This window comes from Melanerpes formicivorus, unplaced genomic scaffold (genome assembly GCF_026170545.1).
Source record: "Melanerpes formicivorus ecotype bairdi unplaced genomic scaffold, bMelFor1.0.p_v2 SCAF_3, whole genome shotgun sequence".
Classification (NCBI taxonomy): Eukaryota; Metazoa; Chordata; class Aves; order Piciformes; family Picidae; genus Melanerpes; species Melanerpes formicivorus.
This window is the reverse complement of record NW_027142355.1, coordinates 1,862,678-1,883,637: the sequence shown is the minus strand read 5'-3', so window position 1 is coordinate 1,883,637 and position 20,960 is coordinate 1,862,678. Positions and strand designations below refer to the sequence as shown.

At 44.3% G+C, this 20,960-nt stretch overlaps 1 protein-coding gene across 2 annotated transcripts in view; it reads right to left on the bottom strand.

Annotated features, from left to right (window-relative positions):
- Positions 1-479: 479 nt before the first annotated feature.
- Positions 480-20,960, bottom strand: part of ATXN10 (ataxin 10) — a 140,929-nt gene continuing 120,448 nt past the window's right edge. For both annotated transcript variants that reach the window (XM_068164991.1, XM_068165001.1), the window contains one exon: positions 480-1,034. In XM_068164991.1, coding sequence (XP_068021092.1) covers positions 847-1,034 — 188 coding nt within the window. In that variant the 3' untranslated portion in view covers positions 480-846. The remainder of the gene's footprint in view (positions 1,035-20,960) is intronic.

Below are 20,960 nucleotides of genomic sequence, written 5' to 3'. Positions count from 1 at the left end.
TTTGGAAAGGCAGAGGGGTGAAAAGAAACTGCTAGAATTAATCACAGTGAGAAACTACCTCTTCAGCAGTCTGCCAGAGTTCAGAAAACCCATGAGAAGTGCAAAATAAAAGGAAAGTGGGCTGACTTACCATCCAAAGGAACAAATAAAATTCAAACAAACACCCGAGTCTCCAAAACAGAGACATGCCCCAGTGCAAAGGAATGTAGCATCTGTTGCCACAACAGCTTCAGCTTTGCTTTTAATACACTTGTCATGAAGACTGAAAGGTAACAAGGTAGAAAAGACAATTTACTAATAATTTAAATAGATAGAAGGCAGGCTGTGTTTCATTCACTAAATATGTCCAATATTTATGTTCCACAGATCCTTAGGTAAGTAGAGAGATTTAAGTACCATGACCAAAAACCAGTAACTTGCATTGTTTAGCCCTGACTCAGCACAAAGCTTTCAGACAGAGGAGGCAGACTGCAGAGTAGTTATTTCTCAGTTGAGTTTTTAATGATAGTTATCTCCAGGCTCAGAAACAGCGATTGTAACAACTCCACACCGCACACATGGCATCTTTCTACTGACAGAACAAGAAAGGAACAAAATTCCAACCTCCTGAAAAGGATCATCTTCTTTCCACAGATAAATTTACTTGGGCATTTAGAAAACGGGTAGGTGTCCCTTTGTTTACAACAGTGAGGCCAAAGTATCATTTGGCAGCATTTCTGAAGAATGAATGTACCACTTCCAGCAGGCTGGAACTAAAACTGAAGAAATCCTGATGGCCTGAACAGGGGGAAATGTTTTTAAAGGGAAAATCTCTTTTAATAATTTGACTGTTCTTCATTGTTTCATTCATGAGGGCTTTTTCCTGGCAGATCTGAGAATTAAGTTCTTGTCTCGTTTCTCTACCTCTAAACCCATGCTCTCAAGGGCAGAATTGTCTGCCAGCCTCCTCTCCTCCATCCGTGCAATAAACTCTTGGTTTCTCTCATTCTGTTCTGTGAGATTTCGGATAGCATATACTGCCCACTGGCTCACAACTGTTGGACAAAGTTAAGGATAGTTTTACTTATTTAAAGGTGAAACAACACTTATTTATTCCTATATTCCCCTCCCTCTCCTGTACTCTCCCCCTCCCCTCCTCCCTGCCCCAAATCTCTTAAACCCATAAAAAAGAGTAGAAATCAAGAATTAGAAAAAGACAGACCTTTACAGGCAATGACTCTGAACCTGTAAATACTTGCATGGGAGGTAATTTCAGTTTAAATGAGGTATGTCCATTAACTTCAGGCAACTTTGCTAGGCTTTATCTTGAGTTAAACACCAACACAATAAAACAAAACACAAATGAATGGCAGGAGCTATAAACCAGGTACAAGGAAGAAGACAACAGTTATTTCCACTGTAGAAGCTGAAGAAACAAAGAGAAACTTATCTTAGCCAGGTTAACAACTGAAAATAGCACAAATGACATGGGAAACAGTCAGAAATATTTATCTTCTGAACTTGGTGCCTTGTGCCTGGGTGCTTTTGCAAAGTTGCCAGCAGAACAGCTACTAAGATCACCAGCAGGTAGCTCCTGATCGTGTTTAAATGGGCACAAGCTGCAACTTATTCACCTTCTAAGGTGGTCCCTTGAGGCCAGGATTGAGGCACATGTCAGGGTTATAGACAAAGGATTTAAATTCCCAGGATTATCAGTCAGGAATCTTCCAAATGAACTACAGTGTTCATTTTATGATGTGTCAGAGATGTTAGTCCCAATTCTGTAGCTGAAAAGCTATGCTATGATAAAATCTTTCCCAAGTTACCCATATGGGAGGCAAGCCATTCTGAATCACACAAAAGTGGTTTGCCTGCAGGGCACCAATTATTTACTACATGTAGCTTCACATCCAGTATAAGAATATGCACAATTTACTCATCTCCTTGATGTCTTCTGGGTTGGACGGTGTCTAAGCACAGAGATAAGATACTGTTCTTATGGGCATTTGCCAGAGGCTGGCTGGAGGGGAAAACTCCAGTTGTGGAAGAGAAGAAACTTCAGCCAAAAGAATAAAATACAGGAACTGGACTTTCTTACACAGTCTACCATGACAGCATTTGGAAAACTCAGTATCACTGCATACACATTCTTACACTAATGCTCTTGCCATTACCTCTGTGCACCTTGCACTGACTCTTGTGCCTACTTTGCTGCCACCTCCAACCACCCCTTAGGCTTTGAGCAGAGGCGGTTTTTCATGCTGGGTTGCTGGATGCACCAGGCAATGTGGGTGAACAAAAGCATGCAGCAGGAGCACCTTTATTATATATGACCTGGTCCTGCCTCACAAGCTTACATTTTTAGAGAGAGGAAGTGATAAAATAAGAACACAAAAGACCAAAAAAAGAAGAGTTTATGACTCTATCTAACCACAATGCTACTTGTATGCTAAAAGAGAACTGAGAAGGCACTGCAATAAGATGCACACAAGGAACTGTCAACAGAGAGAGAAAAGGATAAAGAGCAGCTTGGGCAAACATCACAGGAAACATCCATGGTAGGTAACAATCCTGCACTGGCAAGCAAGACTGAAATAGCCCCTGCCTTGCAATAGCAGTTTATATTTATTTTCATGTTCAAGCAGCCCAGAATCAAAGTTCAAAACCTCAAAGCAGTAACAATCAAGGGCTTTTCTCTGACAGAGCTCTTCAGGCTGTCAGGAAACATGCTGCATTTAAAAAAAAAATCCTGGTCTGAGGTAATGCCATATGGCAGAAATAAAAAATAAAATAAAATTATATATTACATCAAATCCTCAAAAGGTGAACATGACACAGACTGTCAATGTGTTCTCTTCCACGAGTGCATCACTGCTATAGTTCAGTGAAAAGACAAGTGCCAAATTACATTCACGTTACATAAGTGGAATATTTGCACTGGAGATTATATCTGAGCATATAAAACAACAATAAAATACCAAAGCAATACAATTATTTATGGGTAGACTCTCCCTCATCAGCTCCAGTGGTGAGAAAAAGGTTCAGAATAGTGAAGCATAGAAGTCAAGCAATGCAGATAAACAAAGGCTGATACTGAGGGCTGATTTCAGGAGTGCCAAACAGGAACACAAAATTCTCCCAACGGACTGTGAGAAACATGCTACCACCCTCCCTGGCTCTGCTCCTGGGATGAGGAGCAGACTTCTCTTGTTGTGCTCCTAAAGTACAGCTCTGCATAAAATAAAGCACTTGCACAAAAGAATACCTCTCAAAAAACAAACAAAAAAAAAACTACAACAAAAAAACATAAAAAGAAAAACCAAAAAAAAACCCCAAAAATCAAGAGAGTGACAGTTCTCCATCATGTAGAGTAGTATCTAATTTTTTATAATTTATGTATTAAATTTTGTGTGTGTGTCAGTCTTGGGAATAATCCTGTTACCATCATCTTTCTGTCCTTCAACAGAAAACCAACGCTAAACCCTACAGCAAGCGATGTTTTCCTATTATCATATCCATTCATGCTTACATAATATCTAAGACATCCCCATTATCTTATGAACTCTATCATCATTATGGCATTTATCATTATTGACTACTGTAGCTGAAGCTGCAAAATGGTTTCAATAACGTTTTCACTCATTCAGACCCTCTTTTCTCTACGTAGGTTTTCCATTGTAAATTCAGCCATGAATATGCATGATTTCCCTCGTTCACATGCTGTGAGAGGCTAAGACCTTTGGATGGCTGTGTGCAGACCTAGACAGACTTAAGTGTCAGCGGAGATTAAAGCTAGTCTCCAGCTAATATTCACATTACCCTCTTGCTCCTCTCCAAAGACAGAGACACACAGAGAAAATGAAACATATTCTGGAGCCTCTAATCCTACAAACACTTTAAGCACATTATTGTATGGTCAGCTTTAGAAAGAGAGCTTCTAAAGTTTCCATAGTTACTACAAATAAGAGCATGAGCGTGTTGTGAGTCTGCAGAAAAGAAAATAAAGTGCAGCAAGCACAGCAGATCTGACTGGGTAGCCTTGTCTAGATTTTTCCAGCAGGGCACACTGCACTCTCAAATTGAGTAGTATTAGAGAAAAGTGAGGACTGAAGTATCTCTGTTATCATGCAGAGGGCAATAGAAAAGAAAAAACTTTTGATTTTGCAGGAGCTTCCTTGCTAAGCTACCTGTATTTAGGGAATGAAAGCAGACATATTCACACCTTTAGAGCAACTTTTTTTCCCCCTAAATCTATCAGTACTGTGCACTATGGGATTCCTACCTTATTCTGACTTACACAAACAACAACAAAAGTGAATCAACTTGCCCTGTTACTTCTGCAACACCTTCATACAGCAATTTAAAATTTATCACCTGAACTCTTCTGGGTCATAACTTTCAACACCAGGGAGTGGGACATACAGGGAGAAAAGAAGTAGAGAAAATGTGCTGGCAGCTTGCCCTTAGAGGATGAAAAATTTTACCATCTGGAATGAACCATGAAAATTTATGCCGCTGGCTCCCATGGAAATGTTGCCAATGTCTGCAATGGGAACTTTTCACAGTTTTCTCTTTTCGTATGGATTCTGCTAGAAAAGGTTGCTGGAGGCAAAGCTAGCAATAGCACCGTGCTAGTTTTGTAAGTGGAATGGTTATGAAAATACAACTGCAGAGTGTCAGGAGCCACTACCCAATATCCTGTTGTGACACATTACTGAAGAGGAGGACTTAAAATCCATTCCCAAGGAGAGCATTCCAGTTTTTCATTCTCCTATGAGAAGGTCCAGTTTGGACTAAATGTTGTTAGTAACTCCACTGCAGCCTTATAGATTCTTCTATGAAACAATTTGGATTCTCCAGATGAAAGACAGTAGGCACAATTATTAACAATATTTGAATTTGACAAGGTAGATGCATAGCAATGCATAAGTAATCCTGGAAGCATGGTGCTTGAAACAAGAAAGTAGCAAGGTTTAAAAATTAAGTATCCCTAACTAATACAGGATACTAAAGAGTATGAAGTGTGGTGACGAGGAGAATGAAATCACAGCATCATTGAATTACACTGTTATCCTAAGTCCCCTGAACAGTTATCAATACTGAATAATTTCTAAATATAACATCCTTGGAGTAGAGTATTAGCTTTTACAGTGTAGACACTGGTGGGTTGGGTTTTTTTAGTTAAACTGTTTCCTGCACTACACTTAATTTTCAATAATCAAAGGATTACTTAGGAAACTTTCTTCCTTAAGAGTCACTTGGCTTCATGAGAAAAGCAAGCTCTTTTTTGCCCAATTCCATTACCTGATTTAAGTCAGATTTTAGACTACTGTGGTGGGTTGAGATTTCCCTCCCAACAGTAGTTAAGTATTAACTACATCTTAATCAAATATAGGAAGAGATACAAAACCTTATCAAGAAAGATAACCTACATGATTTGCAACCCCAGTCAAATGGACTGTTTATGCAACAGTTAAAGCCACCTAAATTCTCTAAGAGCTTTTCAGGAACAGGTCTACAGGGCTAGAAACAAGAGATAATGAAGGTACAATTCTAGTTAATTATATTTCTTTCTGGTCTTCAACAAGTAAACCAATTATCACTAAAATTGTAGACAGGAATGAAATATTAGAGTGTCACGTTAGAAGAATTGCTTCCACTTACAGACCTGACTTGGACCACACTGAAAAGACATAAACCATTTCCCCTTCAAGCCTTTCAGTCTAAGTACTTTTGTTTCACAGCAACCTAAAGATAATTCTTCTCACCATTAAAAGAGGTCTCTAGACAATTACTGCCAACAGTTAATCACAGTTTGAATCCGTGTGCTGTGATTGACCACACATAGTAGATAGTCAGGATTTTGGCCCTTCACAGTCAGCCAAATTGCTTGCAAAGCTCTGGAAGTTTATTTAGGGTGGAGGTTTTAATCACTTTACGAAGTCCTAGAAGCTGAAACAGATGTCAGCAACTCCTTCCAGCTCCTTTACCTTTTGTACATAGCTTTTACTTGTGCTTGAGACTACCAAAAAAAAAAGTAATCCCAAAAAGGTTTTATCTTCTGTACTTAAAAGAAGCTAATTAAGATTTGTAGCATTAATGCTTTGGACTCTATTTACACCTGACATTAGACTATCAGAGAACTTCAGGAATTCAGCCTACACAACTCCAAGTAACTGTTTAGAAGTTAGAATTCAAAAAGACTAAAATATTCTGGTTGCTTGCATTTTTATTTACTCCATAGCAGTTACCATCACTTATGATTGCAGTCACCACATTCTAGGCTTAAAAGCTAGAAACAGGTAGTGCTGTAACATTTGGGAAAGTCCTTCACTCCCCTGCTTGACTTGAAGCAGATGTGGCACAACACATCTAATCCAGAAGCATCCAAGGTGGAAAGGCTCCATTGGATACTGAAAGAGACATCTATTCCTGACCATGCTTCATAGAATCATAGAATGCCAGATTGGAAGGGACCCCCAAGTATCATCTGGTCCAACCTTTCCAAGTGATAGTATAGATTAAATGAGATGGCCCAGCACCCTGTCAAGCTGAGTCTTAAAACTGACTAATGCAGGAGAACCCACTGCTTGGGAGATTATTCCAAAGCCTAACTGTAGTCATTGTGATTTTTTTTTCTTCTGTATTCCAAACAGAACCTTCCCAGGAGTTGCTTGGACTCACTGCCCCTTGTCTTTTCCATGTGACTCCTTGTAAAAATGGGAGTCTCTATCGTCTTGGTAGCCACCCTTTATGTACTGGTAGATGGTAATATGGTCTCCCCAAAGCTTTCTCTTCTCGGGGCTGAACAAAACCAGTTCTCTCAGCCTTTCATTGTATGGCAGGGCTTGCACTCCTCTGATCATTCTTGTAGCCCTTCTCTGGACACTTTGCAGCCTGTTCACAGCTTTTTTTGTACAGTGGAGACCAAAGCCGAAAGCAGTGCTCCAGGTGCATGTTTCCCTTTTGGTTCTGAGTGGATCCAGAAACGCAGAGTTAAGCCAAGGTGGGGGATCTCTTGTTCCATCTACTTCCCTTGCCTTTAGAGAGGGTGAACTGGTTTTGTGTGTCTAGGATAGTGTTCTTGAAAAACTCCTAGCATTTGCTAGCTCCTTTATTCTCTATGGAAGCTTCCCACAGGATCCCTTCCAAATGAGCCCTGAGCATGCTGAAGTTTGCTTCTTCTAACATTTAAACCTTTAGTTTTGGAGGTAACCTTCAGTGTGCTCACAGTGTCTCACATTCCACAATATTGTGCTCACTGCAGCCAAGGTTGTCAGTAAACTGAGATACCACAAAGCAGGTTTTCTTGGCTGGTGAACAGCAAGTCCATCAGCGCCCCATTCCTGGTTGGCACATCTAACTTTTATATGAGGAAGGAGTCCTCTCTGTGTTCCAGAAACTTCATGGATGCCAGGTGAACTACTATACTGTTACTCCAGAAAATATCTGGGTGATCAAAGTCTCCCATAAGAACCAGGTTTTGTTGACCTGAAGCTTGGTTTATCCTGGAGAAGAGAAGGCTCAGGGGAGATGTTTATTGCTGTCTACAACTACATGAGGGAGGTTGTAACCAGGAGGGGGTTGGTTTCTTCTCCCAGGCAACCAGCACCAGAACAAGAGGACACAGTCTCTAGCTGCACCAGGGGAGGTTTAGGCTTGCAGTGAGGACAAAATTCTTCACAGAGAGAGTTGTTAGCCATTGGAATGTGCAGCTGAGGGAGGTGGTGGAGTCACCATCCCTGGAGGTGTTCAAGAGGGGATTGGACGTGGCACTTGGTGCCATGGTTTAGTAGTCATGAGGATCTGGGTGACAGGTTGGACTTGATGATCTTTGAGGTCTTTTCCAACCTTGTTGATTCTATGATACTTGTGCAAGTGACTCAAGAATTGCCTCACTGGTCATGTCATTTTGGTTTGGGGGTCAGTAACAGATGCCTGCTGTAAGAAGTCCCTTAAGGTAAGATTTGTAACACTGTTGAAACATAGAGCAGAGGTTTGTTTCTGCTACAGGTAATCCTGACCTGGTCCAAGAGCTCACTGGGAGGGGTGGACCATTCATAGTCAAACAAACTTCAATCTCTGTGTCCAGGAGCTCTGTATACCAACAAAGAGAAAAGCAGGTAAGAATGCTAGGAGGCCTGCCTGGAAGAGCAAGGAGTTACTGGACACACTATTACTTAAAAGGAAACTCTACAGGAAGTGGAGAGAAGGACAGCTAGAACAGGGGGTATATAAGGAAGCTGCCCGAGCAGCAAGAGTCCTGATTAGGAAAGCCAAAGCAGAATTCAAATTGAATCTAGCCAGGGAGATTAAAGGGAACACTAAGAATTTCTACAGGTATATTAATGGGAAGAAGAAGACTAGGGAAGGTGTGGGCCCCCTCAGAAAGGAAAATGGTGTCATGGTCACAAGTGATGAGGAAAAGGCTGAGGTACTTAATAACTTCTTTACCTCAGTCTTCACTGCAAGGGCCTCTAGCCACACTCCTGATGTTGTGGAAGATAGTGCCAGGGATGGGGAGGAAGAACTGCCCATTGTAAGTGCAGATCAGGTTTGTGATCATCTGAAGAACCTGAAAGGATTCAAGTCCATGGGACCTGACGGGATACACCCATGGGTGCTGAGAGAACTGGCAGATGAGGTTGCTAAACCCCTCTCTATTATATTCCAAAAGTCATGGCAATCTGGGGAAGTCCCCACAGACTGGAAAAGGGGAAACATTACCCCCATTTTCAGTAAGTGTAAGAAGAAGGAAGCAGGGAACTACAGGCAGATCCTCTTGGAGTCACTACTGGCTCAGAAGAAAAGTGAAGAGGTGATTGGGAACAGTCAGCATGGCTTTGCCAAGGGCAAATCCTGCCTGACCAACCTGGTGGCCTTCTATGAACAGGTGATGAAATTAATAGATGAGGGGCGAGCAACTGATGTCATTTACCTGGACCTGAGCAAAGCCTTCGACACTGTCCCACACCACATCCTGGTCTCCAGGCTGGTGACACATGGGTTTGATGGGTGGACCACCAGATGGATAAGGAACTGGCTTGATGGCTGCACCCAAAGAGTGGCTGTCAATGGCTCCATGTCCCAGTGGAGGCCAGTGACAAGCGGAGTCCCTCAGGGATCAGTCCTGGGACCAGGCTTGTTCAACATCTTTGTGGGTGACATGGACAGTGGCATTGAGTGCACCCTCAGCAAGTTTGCTGATGACACCAAGCTGTGTGGTGCAGCAGACACATGGGAGGGAAGGGAGGCCATCCAGAGGGACCTGGACAGGCTGGAGAGGTGGGCACAAGCCAACCTCATGAGGTTCAATAAGAGCAAGTGCAGGGTCCTGCATTTGGGTCGAGGCAATCCCAGACACAAATACAGGCTGGGCAGTGACTGGCTGGAAAGTAGCCCTGAGGAGAGAGACTTGGGGGTGCTGGTGGACAACAAGCTCAACATGAGCTCTCAGTGTGCACTTGCAGCCCGCAAAGCCAATCAGATCCTGGGCTGCATCAGGAGAAGTGTGGCTAGCAGGTCGAGGGAGGTGATCCTCCCCCTCTACTCAGCTCTGGTGAGACCCCACCTGGAGTACTGTGTCCAGTTCTGGAGCCCCTATTACAAGAGGGATGTGGACGTGCTGGAAGGTGTCCAGAGAAGGGCCACAAGGATGATCAGAGAGCTGGAGCACCTCTCCTATGAGGACAGACTGAAGGAGTTGGGGCTGTTCAGTCTGCAGAAGAGAAGGCTCCCAGGTGACCTAATTGTGGCCTTCCAGTATCTGAAGAGGGCCTACAAGAAGGCTGGCAGGGACTGCTCAGGATCTCAGGTAGTGATAGGACTAGGGGGAATGGAATGCAGCTGGAGGTGGGGAGATTCAGGCTGGAGGGGAGGAGGAAGTTCTTCCCCATGAGAGTGGTGAAGCCCTGGAATGGGCTGTCCAGGGAGGTGGTCGAGGCCCCGTCCCTGGGGGTGTTTAAGACCAGGCTGATCTAGTGTGGGGTGTCCCTGCCCGTGGCAGGGGGGTTGGAACTATATGATCCTTGTGGTCCCTTCCAACCCTGAATGATACTATGATACTATGATATTAAGCTTTGCATGAGGGAATGAGATCCTAAGGGAACAAGTCTCTGCTGTACTCTTCAATAGTTCCCTGTCTCTCTTGAAGGGGGAGTCCACAACTGGACCCCAGACTCCAGATACTACTCCACTAGGTCAGTATAGAAGGGGAAGAAAACCTATTCTGCCTTTGCTAGATCTATGTCACTAAATAAAATAAACAAAAGCTCATTCCCTGGCCTCAAATCCTCATCCTCCACCCTGCCTAAACAGTTCCTGCTCCACCACCATGTTTGTACCCATCCCAGAGCCAGGGGCAAGACCCTCAACCAGCCAAGATATCACACAGAGGAGCACAGCCCCAGTAAGGAGGCCCAGCCAGCACCCATGGATGATATTGGAGGAGCAAAAAATCTTTTTCCTACCTAACCGGGGGGCCACCAGGCCCCCCGGCCTTTGTTGTCACCACCACCATCACCCAGTGTGCACCATAAGGACTCACCAGTGATGAGAAGAGGATCCCTCAGCCCAGATGGGCTCAGCTTGGGGCTTCTGCCTTTCCTGGGGGAGATTAAAAAGAGGAGGGGGTGGGAAGGGCAAAGTGGCCACACCTGGGGTGGGAGGGGATTCTAACAGAGCCCAGGTGCTCTGGGATTTAAAGGGGAAAAGGGGGGAAAATGAGGTGGGTGGGGTGGAAAAAGGGTAGATATGGTGGGAAAGGAGGGGTGGTGGTGAAAGAAGGGGATTTAAAAATGACTTTATTTTCCATAAATCCTTCATAATGTACAACTGGAGTTCATGGTTTCCTTTGCCTCCATGCAAAAAGAACAAGCCCACCAATACTTCCTAAAACAAAGCACAATGGTGGCTATTGCAATGAAATCTTTCCATAGTTATCATTTTGCTTGGTGGGAAAATCTGTGCTTTTCAGATCAAAATAACAAGTTTTAACAGAAAAAAAGTTCTACAAGAGTGATTTTTTCCCCTGGATACAAGCAGACAACACCAGGAACTGGAGCACTGCCCTATGAGGAGGGGCTGAGAGCCCTGGGGCTTTTTAATTTGGAGAGGAGAGGACTGAGAGGGGATTTGATAAATGTTTATAAATGAGGACTGGGAGTCAAGAGGCAGGGGACAGGCTCTGCTCAGTTGCATCCTGTGATAGGCCAAGGGGCAATGGACATAAACTACAGCACAGGAGGTTCCACCTCAACATGAGGAGGAGCTTCTTCACTGTGAGGGTCACAGAGAGCTGGAGCAGGCTGCCCAGGGAGGTTGTGGAGTCTCCTTCTCTGGAGACTTTCAAGACCCATCTGGATGTGTTCCTGTGTGACCTGTGCTGGATTCTATGCTCCTGCCCTGGAAGGGGGGTTGGACTTGATGATCTTGGAAGGTCCCTTCCAACCCCTCACATCCTATGATGGTCCTTCCTCCCCTTGACACCCTTTCTTCTCTGGACACTGTTGTAAGTTACCTGACTGAGAGACTTCAGTGAAGGATGGATACATTTTAGATTTTGGGGTGGGTTTTTTGTTCCCCCCTTTTTTTTAACCCCTGTGGTCTAAAATGAATCAGATTCTGATTCCCTGTCAGGTGCCAGTGATAAAACATGTAAATTGTGGATAAGGCTGCTATTTTCCATCACTGAGTGGGAAGTAGTTAGAGGTGCTGGATCTCACATGGCCATTGTCTCTGCCTCATCAATGATGTCCTCAGAACCTTCTCACCTGTCTGTCCATGGCCCAGTGGATGGATACTGGCCTTCCAGTATCTGAAGGGGGCCTACAAGAAGGCTGGGGAGGGACTTCTCAGGATCTCAGGTAGTGATAGGACTAGGGGGGATGGAATGAAGCTGGAGGTGGGGAGATTCAGACTGGATGTGAGGAGGAAGTTCTTCCCCATGAGAGTGGTGAAACCCTGGAATGGGTTGTCCAGAGTGGTGGTTGAGGCCTCATCCCTGGAGGTGTTTAAGCCCAGGCTGGCTGAGGCTCTGGCCAGCCTGATCTAGTGTGGGGTGTCCCTGCCCATGGCAGGGGGGTTGGAACTAGATGATCCTTGTGGTCCCTTCCAACCTTGACTGATACCATGATACCATGATACTCCACCACTACGTGGCAGCAAAGCTTCACTGGAAATGCATGAGAGAAGATGTCTGTGACCAGCCCTTTCCTACTTCTTACTGGGACAGGAAGACCAGAGTTCCCACCCTGGTCTTCCCAGCTGATGCTTCCTGCAAGTACTCCCCGTACAAATTTGCTTCCACAAAACATTTGGATAAAGACAGAAAGCCTATCACCAAAACCCTGGACTGTGGTTTGAAGGTTGCACCTCACTTTGCCGAAGAAATTTGTTTTGTTAGAGAACATCTCAGATGATACCACCTCACAAGAGAAAATGGGCAACAGCATGCAGTTTAAAGTAACCAGAAGTTTCAAGACTGAGGCAACATTCTCTGTAACTCTCAGCCTAGAGAAATTATGAAACATCCATATTGGAAAATAATCATGCGATGAGTATTTTTCTTTTCAGTTCAGAAGCCTTCACTAACCAGTAGGTATCTCCTCCTATGGCAAATAAACACCATCTTTCTGGCTCCCTACATTTATATCAGTTTCTGGACATCCTACCCATCACCTATAATGACGACTCCATTTCTTTGTGGGATACAGGTTTCTTTGAAATGGGACTGATCTCATCAACAGACAGACCTCTCATTTCATGTAGAGCTTTCACTGAAAGGTCAGTCACTTAATTTTCTGTGCCCAATAAACACACTTAAATGTTGTAATATAGACTAAATTACTGTACTCTGCCCAACACCTCCACAGAGAATACTGATGACAGAATAGAATAGAATAGAATAGAATAGAATAGAATAGAATAGAATAGAATAGAATAGAATAGAATAGAATAGAATTAACCAGTTTGGAAAAGACCTTCGAGATCATCATGTTCAACCCATCATCCAACACCATCTAATTAACTAAACCATGGCACCAAGTACCCCATCCAGTCTCTTCCTAAACACCTCCAGTGATGGCGACTCCACCATCTCCTCGGGCAGCCCACTCCAATGGCCAATCACCCTCCATAAAGAATTTCTTTGTAACATCCAGCCTAAACCTCCCCTGGTGCAGCTTGAGACTGTGTCCTCTTGTTCTGGTGCTGGCTGCCCAGGAGAAGAGACCAACCCCCACCTGGCCACAACCTCCCTTCAGGTAGTCGTAGACACCAATATGGTCTCCTCTGAGCCTCCTCTTCTCCAGGCTAAGCAACCCCAGCTCCCTCAGCTTCTCCTCATAGGGCTTGTGCTCCAAACCCCTCACCAGCTTCGTTGCCCTCCTCTGGACACGTTCCAGCAAGTCAACATCCTTCCTAAACTGAGGGGCCCAGAACTGGACACAGGACTCAGGGTGTGGCCTAACCAGTGCTGAGTACAGCAGCATGATGACAATCCCTGATAACTTCTCCAGGCTAAACAATTCCAGCTCCCTCAGCCTCTCCTCATATGGCTTATGCTCGAGGCCTCTCCCCAGCCTCCTTGCCCTTATCTGGACACGTTCAAGAGGTGACAGAAGACATCGTTGAAAAGCTCTTACAGCTCTTACTGTTTAATGCCTACTAGCTAAACAACATTTAATTCATATTTTATGTGCTTCCTTTCATGCTCTGGGAGATTTAAAAGCACAGTGTCAACACATCTTAGGAAATTAAACACAAAATTTTGGTCAAGTACTCCAGGGCTCCAAAAGCCATAGCAGATGTTTAGCTATGTCAGGCTATTTTTATGACCATGTCTCTTATGCCAATACTGACAGAATTTCAGCAATAATTAAGCCATAACTTCTAGTTCATTTTACTTTTTCCTACACTCAGGCTTGTAATACTAGCTTAAAACCATGAATATGACAGACTCATTTTTCGCTGCTTAGGCTGCCAATGTTTTAAATTATGACTTACATTTTTTAATAGCAACCCATGATTTAAAAGTAACTATAAATCATCTCATTTTAAAAACAGTAAGAGTCACACTCTTGATCAATTTCAAGCTATTACTCCACAGTTATATTATGTTCATACAGTCCCTTCTATTACACTAATCCCATTTTAAGAATTCATGACAAGTGAATGTGGCAGTTATCTATGTGAAGCACCAGAGAGTCAGAAGATTGTTACATTAAAAAGCTTCAACTGCTGTAACCTGTTAAAAATGCCTTAGCTTATCTTCTTTACTCAGGTACAGGAAAAAAAAGGCAGAATTCCATTACGTTGAAACTCACATATCTAATTCCTATTAAAACCTACCACAAACATTGATATGTAAAGCACTACAGCATAGAAAGATGGTAACTGTATTCACAAGTTGATTAATATCAGGCAGATTGTACTCATTTTAAATTTCCTTGGACATGTAAAGAAAAATCTCCACCTAGACAGAGAAAAATGTACTCATGAGTATTTCCATGCAGACATCTGGAAACAAAGAGCTTTTTAAAAATGCTGTAAAATGGGAATTATGGAAGTCAAATAAAACCTTCAAGAATTTAGAATCATAGAATAGAATCATAGAATCAACAAGGTTGGAAAAGACCTCAAAGATCATCAAGTCCAACCTGTTACCCAACACCTCATGACTACTAAACCATGGCACCAAGTGCCACGTCCAATCCCCTCTTGAACACCTCCAGGGATGGTGAATCCACCACCTCCCTTAGCAGCACATTGCAATGGCTAACAACTCTCTCTGTGAAGAATTTTGTCCTCACTGCAAGCCTAAACCTCCCCTGGTGCATCTTGAGACTCTGTCCTCTTGTTCTGGTGCTGGTTGCCTGGGAGAAGAGACCAACCCCCACCTGGCTACAACCTCCCTTCAGGTAGTTGTAGACAGCAATAAGGTCTTCCCTGAGCCTCATCTTTTCTAGGCTAAACAATCCCAGCTCCCTCAGCCTCTCCTTGTAGGGCTTGCGCTCGAGGCCTCTCCCCAGCCTCGCTGCCCTTCTCTGGATACGTTCAAGTATCTGTGGTGGTTTGAGCCTTAACTGGGAGTTAAGAGCTCAGATGGCGGTAAGGCTGAGAATCTCTTCCCCCACTCCCCCCTCCTCCCTCCCAACAGAGAGGGGAAAAAAAAAGGAAGGAGCAAATCCACCAAACAATAATTTGGAGTTGGCTTGGAAGTAGAGAGGTAAAGAGTTTTCTTTGAACAATATATATATATATATATAACAATGACAGGTAAGGTTTACAAGGCCAAGGAACAAGGATGGATAGGAGGGGGACAAAAAAAAAAATAATAATACAAAACCAGTCTCTCTCTGAAGAGGCACTGAAGCAGCAGGGAGAAGGATCAGGTCTGACCACGTGGCAGAGGAACAGGAGGGCAGCTGCAGTAGCTCTCATCCAGGAGAGGCAGGAGTCAAAAGGAGAGCCCATAGCTGCAATGCCCTGCTTTTTTTACCCTAGCTGGGCAAGGAGGGGGGAGTGGAACAGACTCAGCTTCCCAGGTGGAAAATGCCCTGAAGGTAGTTCAAAGTACCCGCAAGCCCTCCACCCTGCTTTGTTTTTTTGTTTTCAGAAAGGGTGTTAACCCACCACAGTGTCTCAATGTCCTTCTTAACTTGAGGGGCCCAGAACTGGACACAGGACTCAAGGTGTGGCCTATCCAGTGATGAGTACAGGGGCACAATGACTTCCCTGCTCCTGCTGGCTACACTATTCTTGATGCAGGCATGGATGCCATTTGCCTGCTGGGTCACCTTTGGCACTAGACTTAAAAACCCAACCTAATTAATACCTGAGATGTGGTCAAGCTAATTCTAATTTACTATTCTAAGATAGATGACTAGATAAGGTGACTCATAATTTGTAGAGGTTTTCTGTTTATAATCTGTTTAGACAGATTCAGCAAAGTTTGACTTTCTGCATTGTACTTTAGTATTTTAACAATTCAGGGTCTCTGAAGAACATTTGTCATAACTCCTGCCACGGAGTTACCTTTGGTAATTTCAAACATCATTTTATGACAACAATGAAGGTAAAGGAAATGGCATTTGCAGTCTCAAAGACGACAGATGATGTTCAGTGTGCACCCAAAAATAACGACAGTTAAATAAATGTGTGTTTAGAACGTTGCAACTGAATTATAACCAACTAGGGTTTTTCTCCCACATTTTGCCAAACAGCTGTTAGCCACAACTATATCTGATACAGTTGCAGGAAATCTTTGCATCTCCTTGAAGAAATCTCTGACCACCAGAAGATATGAACAAATCAACAAGGTTGGTGGAATGGACTGCAAATATATCCTCACTGAGAAGGAAAGGTTAAATTTTGGAAACCATTTCAGAAGTAGACAGAACAGTCTCAACAAAGATCTGGGAAAGTGAGGGAAAACAATTCAAGGACCAGGAAGGAACTCCACAGGCAGCATGCAGATCTGGAGCCCTCAGCACAGGAAAGACATTGACCTGATGGAGCAGGTCGAGATGAGGGCCACGAAAACGATCAGGGGGTTGGAGCACCTCTGCTATGAAGACAGGCTGAGGGAGCTGGGGGTGTTCAGCCTGGAGAAGAGAAGCCTCTGGGAAGACCTAAGAGTGGCCTTTCAGTACCTGAAGGGGACCTACAGGAAGCATGGAGAGAGGCCTGTAGTGATAGGATGAGGGGCAATGACTTTGAATTACAGCAGATTTAGATTGGATGTTAGGAACAGGTTCTTTACCATGAAGGTAGTGGAACACTGAAACAGGTTGCCCGGAGAGGTGTTTCGGGCCCCATCCCTGGAGATATTCAAGGTGAGGCTTCACAAGGCTCTGGGCAACATGATCTAGTTGAAGATGCCTCTGCTGACTGCAGAGGGAGTTGGGCTAGATGACGCTTGGAGGTCCCTTCCAACTCAGACCATTCTATGATTTGCCAGCTGAAGTTGCAGCTTGCTTTAGTAACAGTAATTGAAAATGTGAAACCAGAGAAATATTAGAATAAAGATATTATGCAAAGCATTGAATATTCTTTGGAGGCATGCAGGAAACAGTGTCAACAAGACAGGCTGAAATATGATAAGGTGGTTGTAGAAGGCATTCCATTCTCAACAGTATTTCTGAACCACTCCTAGCTTTATTAACAACAACAACAAAAAACCTCCACCAACAAACCTTCAGGTCTCAAATTTCTAGTCCTCTGTCTCAGCCCAGAAGGGATTTTTTCAAAAGAAAGTGTACAGAAAAAGCAAGCAAGCTGTTTCAGCTGTAAAGGCAGTGAAATAATATATTGTCTGTTTCTTTGTGTGTGTGTGCTCCTGGTGACTACAGATACACTATCTTTCCTGAATTCAAGCCTGTCATGGATTTAAACCCACCAAGAGGATTAGGGCAGAGGACAAATATGACAATATTTGGTTTAGAAATAAAGTTATTAACTTTAATGCTTCACTTTTACATGCATGAGTTGCTGCTGATAAAGATTATTCCCCTCAAAGGATTAGATATATTATAATGTAACATTTGAAAGCACCTTCTTGCATTCTGTATACCTCTGTTAAACTTCCTCCAGCTCCAAGAGGGACCCTGTACATCACACATGTTTCTTAATGATGGTAGCTGTCACTTACCGGAGCTGGGTAAAAGTGAGATACTGAAGAACAGACTTCATCTTGGCAAATCTGCTTTAGTATTTTAAATACCCTCAAGAAGATGAATACTCCCCTCCATGACCTCTGAATTTCAATATTTTAATCACCCTGCAGATGCATTAAATAAATTGCATCCTGGAATTACGGGATCAGCAACCTGAAATATACCATTAGGAATTATAACTTTGTTAAATGTTACAACACAGAATTTAATCTGTGGCTGATTCTGGAAGGTATCTTTTCCTCTACTGCACACTGCATTCCTTCCTTCCTTCCTTTCTGTGATCTTAGTCTTTTTCATGTTAGGAGAATGTTGCTAAAAGAAAATTTGTTCTTGCTGAGCAGTGTGGATTACTGCTATAGGTGGTAGATGTAGGAACATCTCACAACAGAAGTTCCCATTTCTGTTTCTATTCTAAAGCAAACATTCTCAAGATACTTTATTCACAATCGTATAGAAAAAAACTACATGGACTGGAATCCAGAATCTTTTAATCCATTAACAATTCTGTAAGCACAAGGCTTCCAAAACCCTCCCCAGCTTCGTTGCCCTTCTCTGGACACGTTCTAGCAACTCAACATCCTTCCTAAACTGAGGGGCCCAGAACTGGACACAGGACTCAAGGTGTGACCTAACCAGTGCTGAGTACAGGGGCACAATGACTTCCCTGCTCCTGCTGGTCACACTATTCTTGATGCAGGCCAGGATGCCATTGGCCTTCTTGGCCACCTGGGCACACTGCTGGCTCATATTCAGCCAGCTGTCAACCAGTACCCCCAGGTCCCTTTCTGTTTGGCAGCTCTCCAGCCACTCTGACCCCAGCCTGTAGCTCTGCATGGGGTTGTTGTGGCCAATGTGCAGAATCTGGCACTTGGATGTGTTCAATCTCATGCTGTTGGATTCTGCCCATCTGTCCAGCCTGTTGAGGTCCCTCTGCAAAGCCTCTCTACCCTCCAGCAGATCAACACCTGCCTCCAGCATGGTGTCATCTGCAAATTTACTGATGATGGACTCAATGCCCTCATCCAGATCATCAATGAAGATGTTAAAGAGGATGGGTCCCAGCACTGATGCCTGGGGGATACCACTAGTGACTGGCTGCCAGCTGGATGCGGCACCACTCGCCATCACTCTCTGGGCTCGGCCCTTCAGCCAGTTCCTAACCCAACACAGTGTGCTCAAAGAAAATGTTACCTCTCTACTTCCAAACTGACTCCAAATTACTTCTTGGTAGATTTACTTTCTCTTTTTTTTTTTTTTTTCCCTTATCCCCCTTTCTTTCCATTTTTTTTTTGGAGAAGGGTGAGGGGAAAGGGGGGGAGGAATTCTCAGTCTTGCCCCCCTGTCATCTGAGCTCTAAAATCCCAGTTAAGGTTCAAATCACCACAAATTCTCATCACATAGGAGTTGAATCAGTCTGAAGAGGAGTATGACAATAGAGTGACTTCTTACTGGCTTTTTTTTTTCATCCCAGTTCCCTCTATGGCTTCATTCAACTGCTATTTTGTATTGTCTTTGGCCAAAGGCTGAAGGCAAAAATTTCACCTCTTTACCCATGCTGACAAGTCCCCATTTTTCACTGTCAACCTCAAACATTGCTGGGTCACTAAAAAGTTACTATCTACCTTTTTTGTTAAAGCCATAGTGGCACAAACAGTACTGGCTTACACAAAATACAATTCCAGTAGTGCTCTGTGTCCAAGGAAAGGGGTTGCAGAAGCAGCAGCAACTTCACAGAATCATAGAATTGCTTAGGATGCAAGGGACCTTATAGATCATCTACTCCACCCTCCCTGCCATGGGCAGGGACACCTCTCAGCTAGACTTGGCTGCCCAGGGAGGAGGCATCCACAACCTCCCTGGGCAACCTATTCCAGAGTATCACCACCCTGGTACTGTAGAACTTCTTCCTAACATCCAGTCCAAACCTGCCTCCTTCAGCTTCAAACCATTCCCCCTTGTCCTGTCTCTGGACACACTTCACAGTATCACAGTATCACAGTATCACTAAGGTTGGAAGAGACCTTGAGGATCATCGAGTCCAACCTATCAACACAGACCTCATGACTAGACCATGGCACCAAGTGCCACATCCAGGGACCGACTCACCGAGCGAGTCATTCATCATTGGAATGGGCTGCTAAGGGAGGTGGTGGAGTCACCATCCCTGGATGTGTTCAAGAGGGGATTGGACATGGCACTTGGTGCCATGGTCTAGTCATGAGGTCTGTGTTGACAGGTTGGACCTGATGATCCTCAAGGTCTCTTCCAACCTTAGTGATACTGTGACGTTCAATAAGAGCAAGTGCAGGGTCCTGCATCTGGGTCGAGGCAATCCCAGGCACAAATCCAGGCTGGGCAGTGACTGGCTGGAAAGCAGCCCTGAGGAGAGAGACTTGGGGGTGCTGGTGGACGAGAAGCTCAACAGGAGCTCTCAATGTGCACTTGCAGCACAGAAGGCAAATCAGATCCTGGGCTGCATCAAGAGAAGTGTGGCCAGCAGGTCAAGGGAGGTGATTCTCCCCCTCTACTCAGCTCTGCTGAGACCCCACCTGGAGTACTGCATCCAGTTCTGGAGCCCCTATTACAAGAGGGATATGGACGTGCTGGAAGGTGTCCAGAGAAGGGCCACGAGGATGATCAGAGGGCTGGAACACCTTTCCTATGAGGATAGGCTGAAAGAGTTGAGGCTGCTCAGTCTGGAGAAAAGAAGGCTCTGAGGTGACCTAATTGTGGCTTTCCAGTATCTGAAGGGGGCCTACAAGAAGGTTGGGGAGGGACTTCTGAGGATGTCAGGTAGTGATAGGACTAGGGGGAATGAAATGAAGCTGGAGGTGTCCAACCTATCACCCAACACCATCTAGTCAATTAAACTATGGCACTAAGTAGCCCATCCAGTCTCTTCCTAAACACATCCAATAGTGATGGTGACTCCACCACCTCCCTGGCCTGCACATTATAATGGTGTGGTGGGTTAACGCCTTTTTCTGAAAACAAAAAAACAAAGCAGGGTGGAGGGCTTATGGGTACTTTACACTCCTTGCAGGGCGTTTCCCCTGGGAAAGCTGAGTCTGTTCCACTCCCCCCTCCCTGCCCAGCTAGGGTATAAAAAGCAGGACGTCATAGCTGTCGGATCTCCTTTTGGCTCCTCCCTCTGCTGGAGCTGCCCTCCTGCTCCTCAGCCACGTGGCCAGACCTGATCCTTTTCCCTGCTGCCTCCGCACCTCCTCAGAGAAAGACTGGTTTTGTATTATTCTTTTCTGTCCCCCTCCCATCCATTCTTGTTCCTTGCCCTTGTGAACTTTTTTT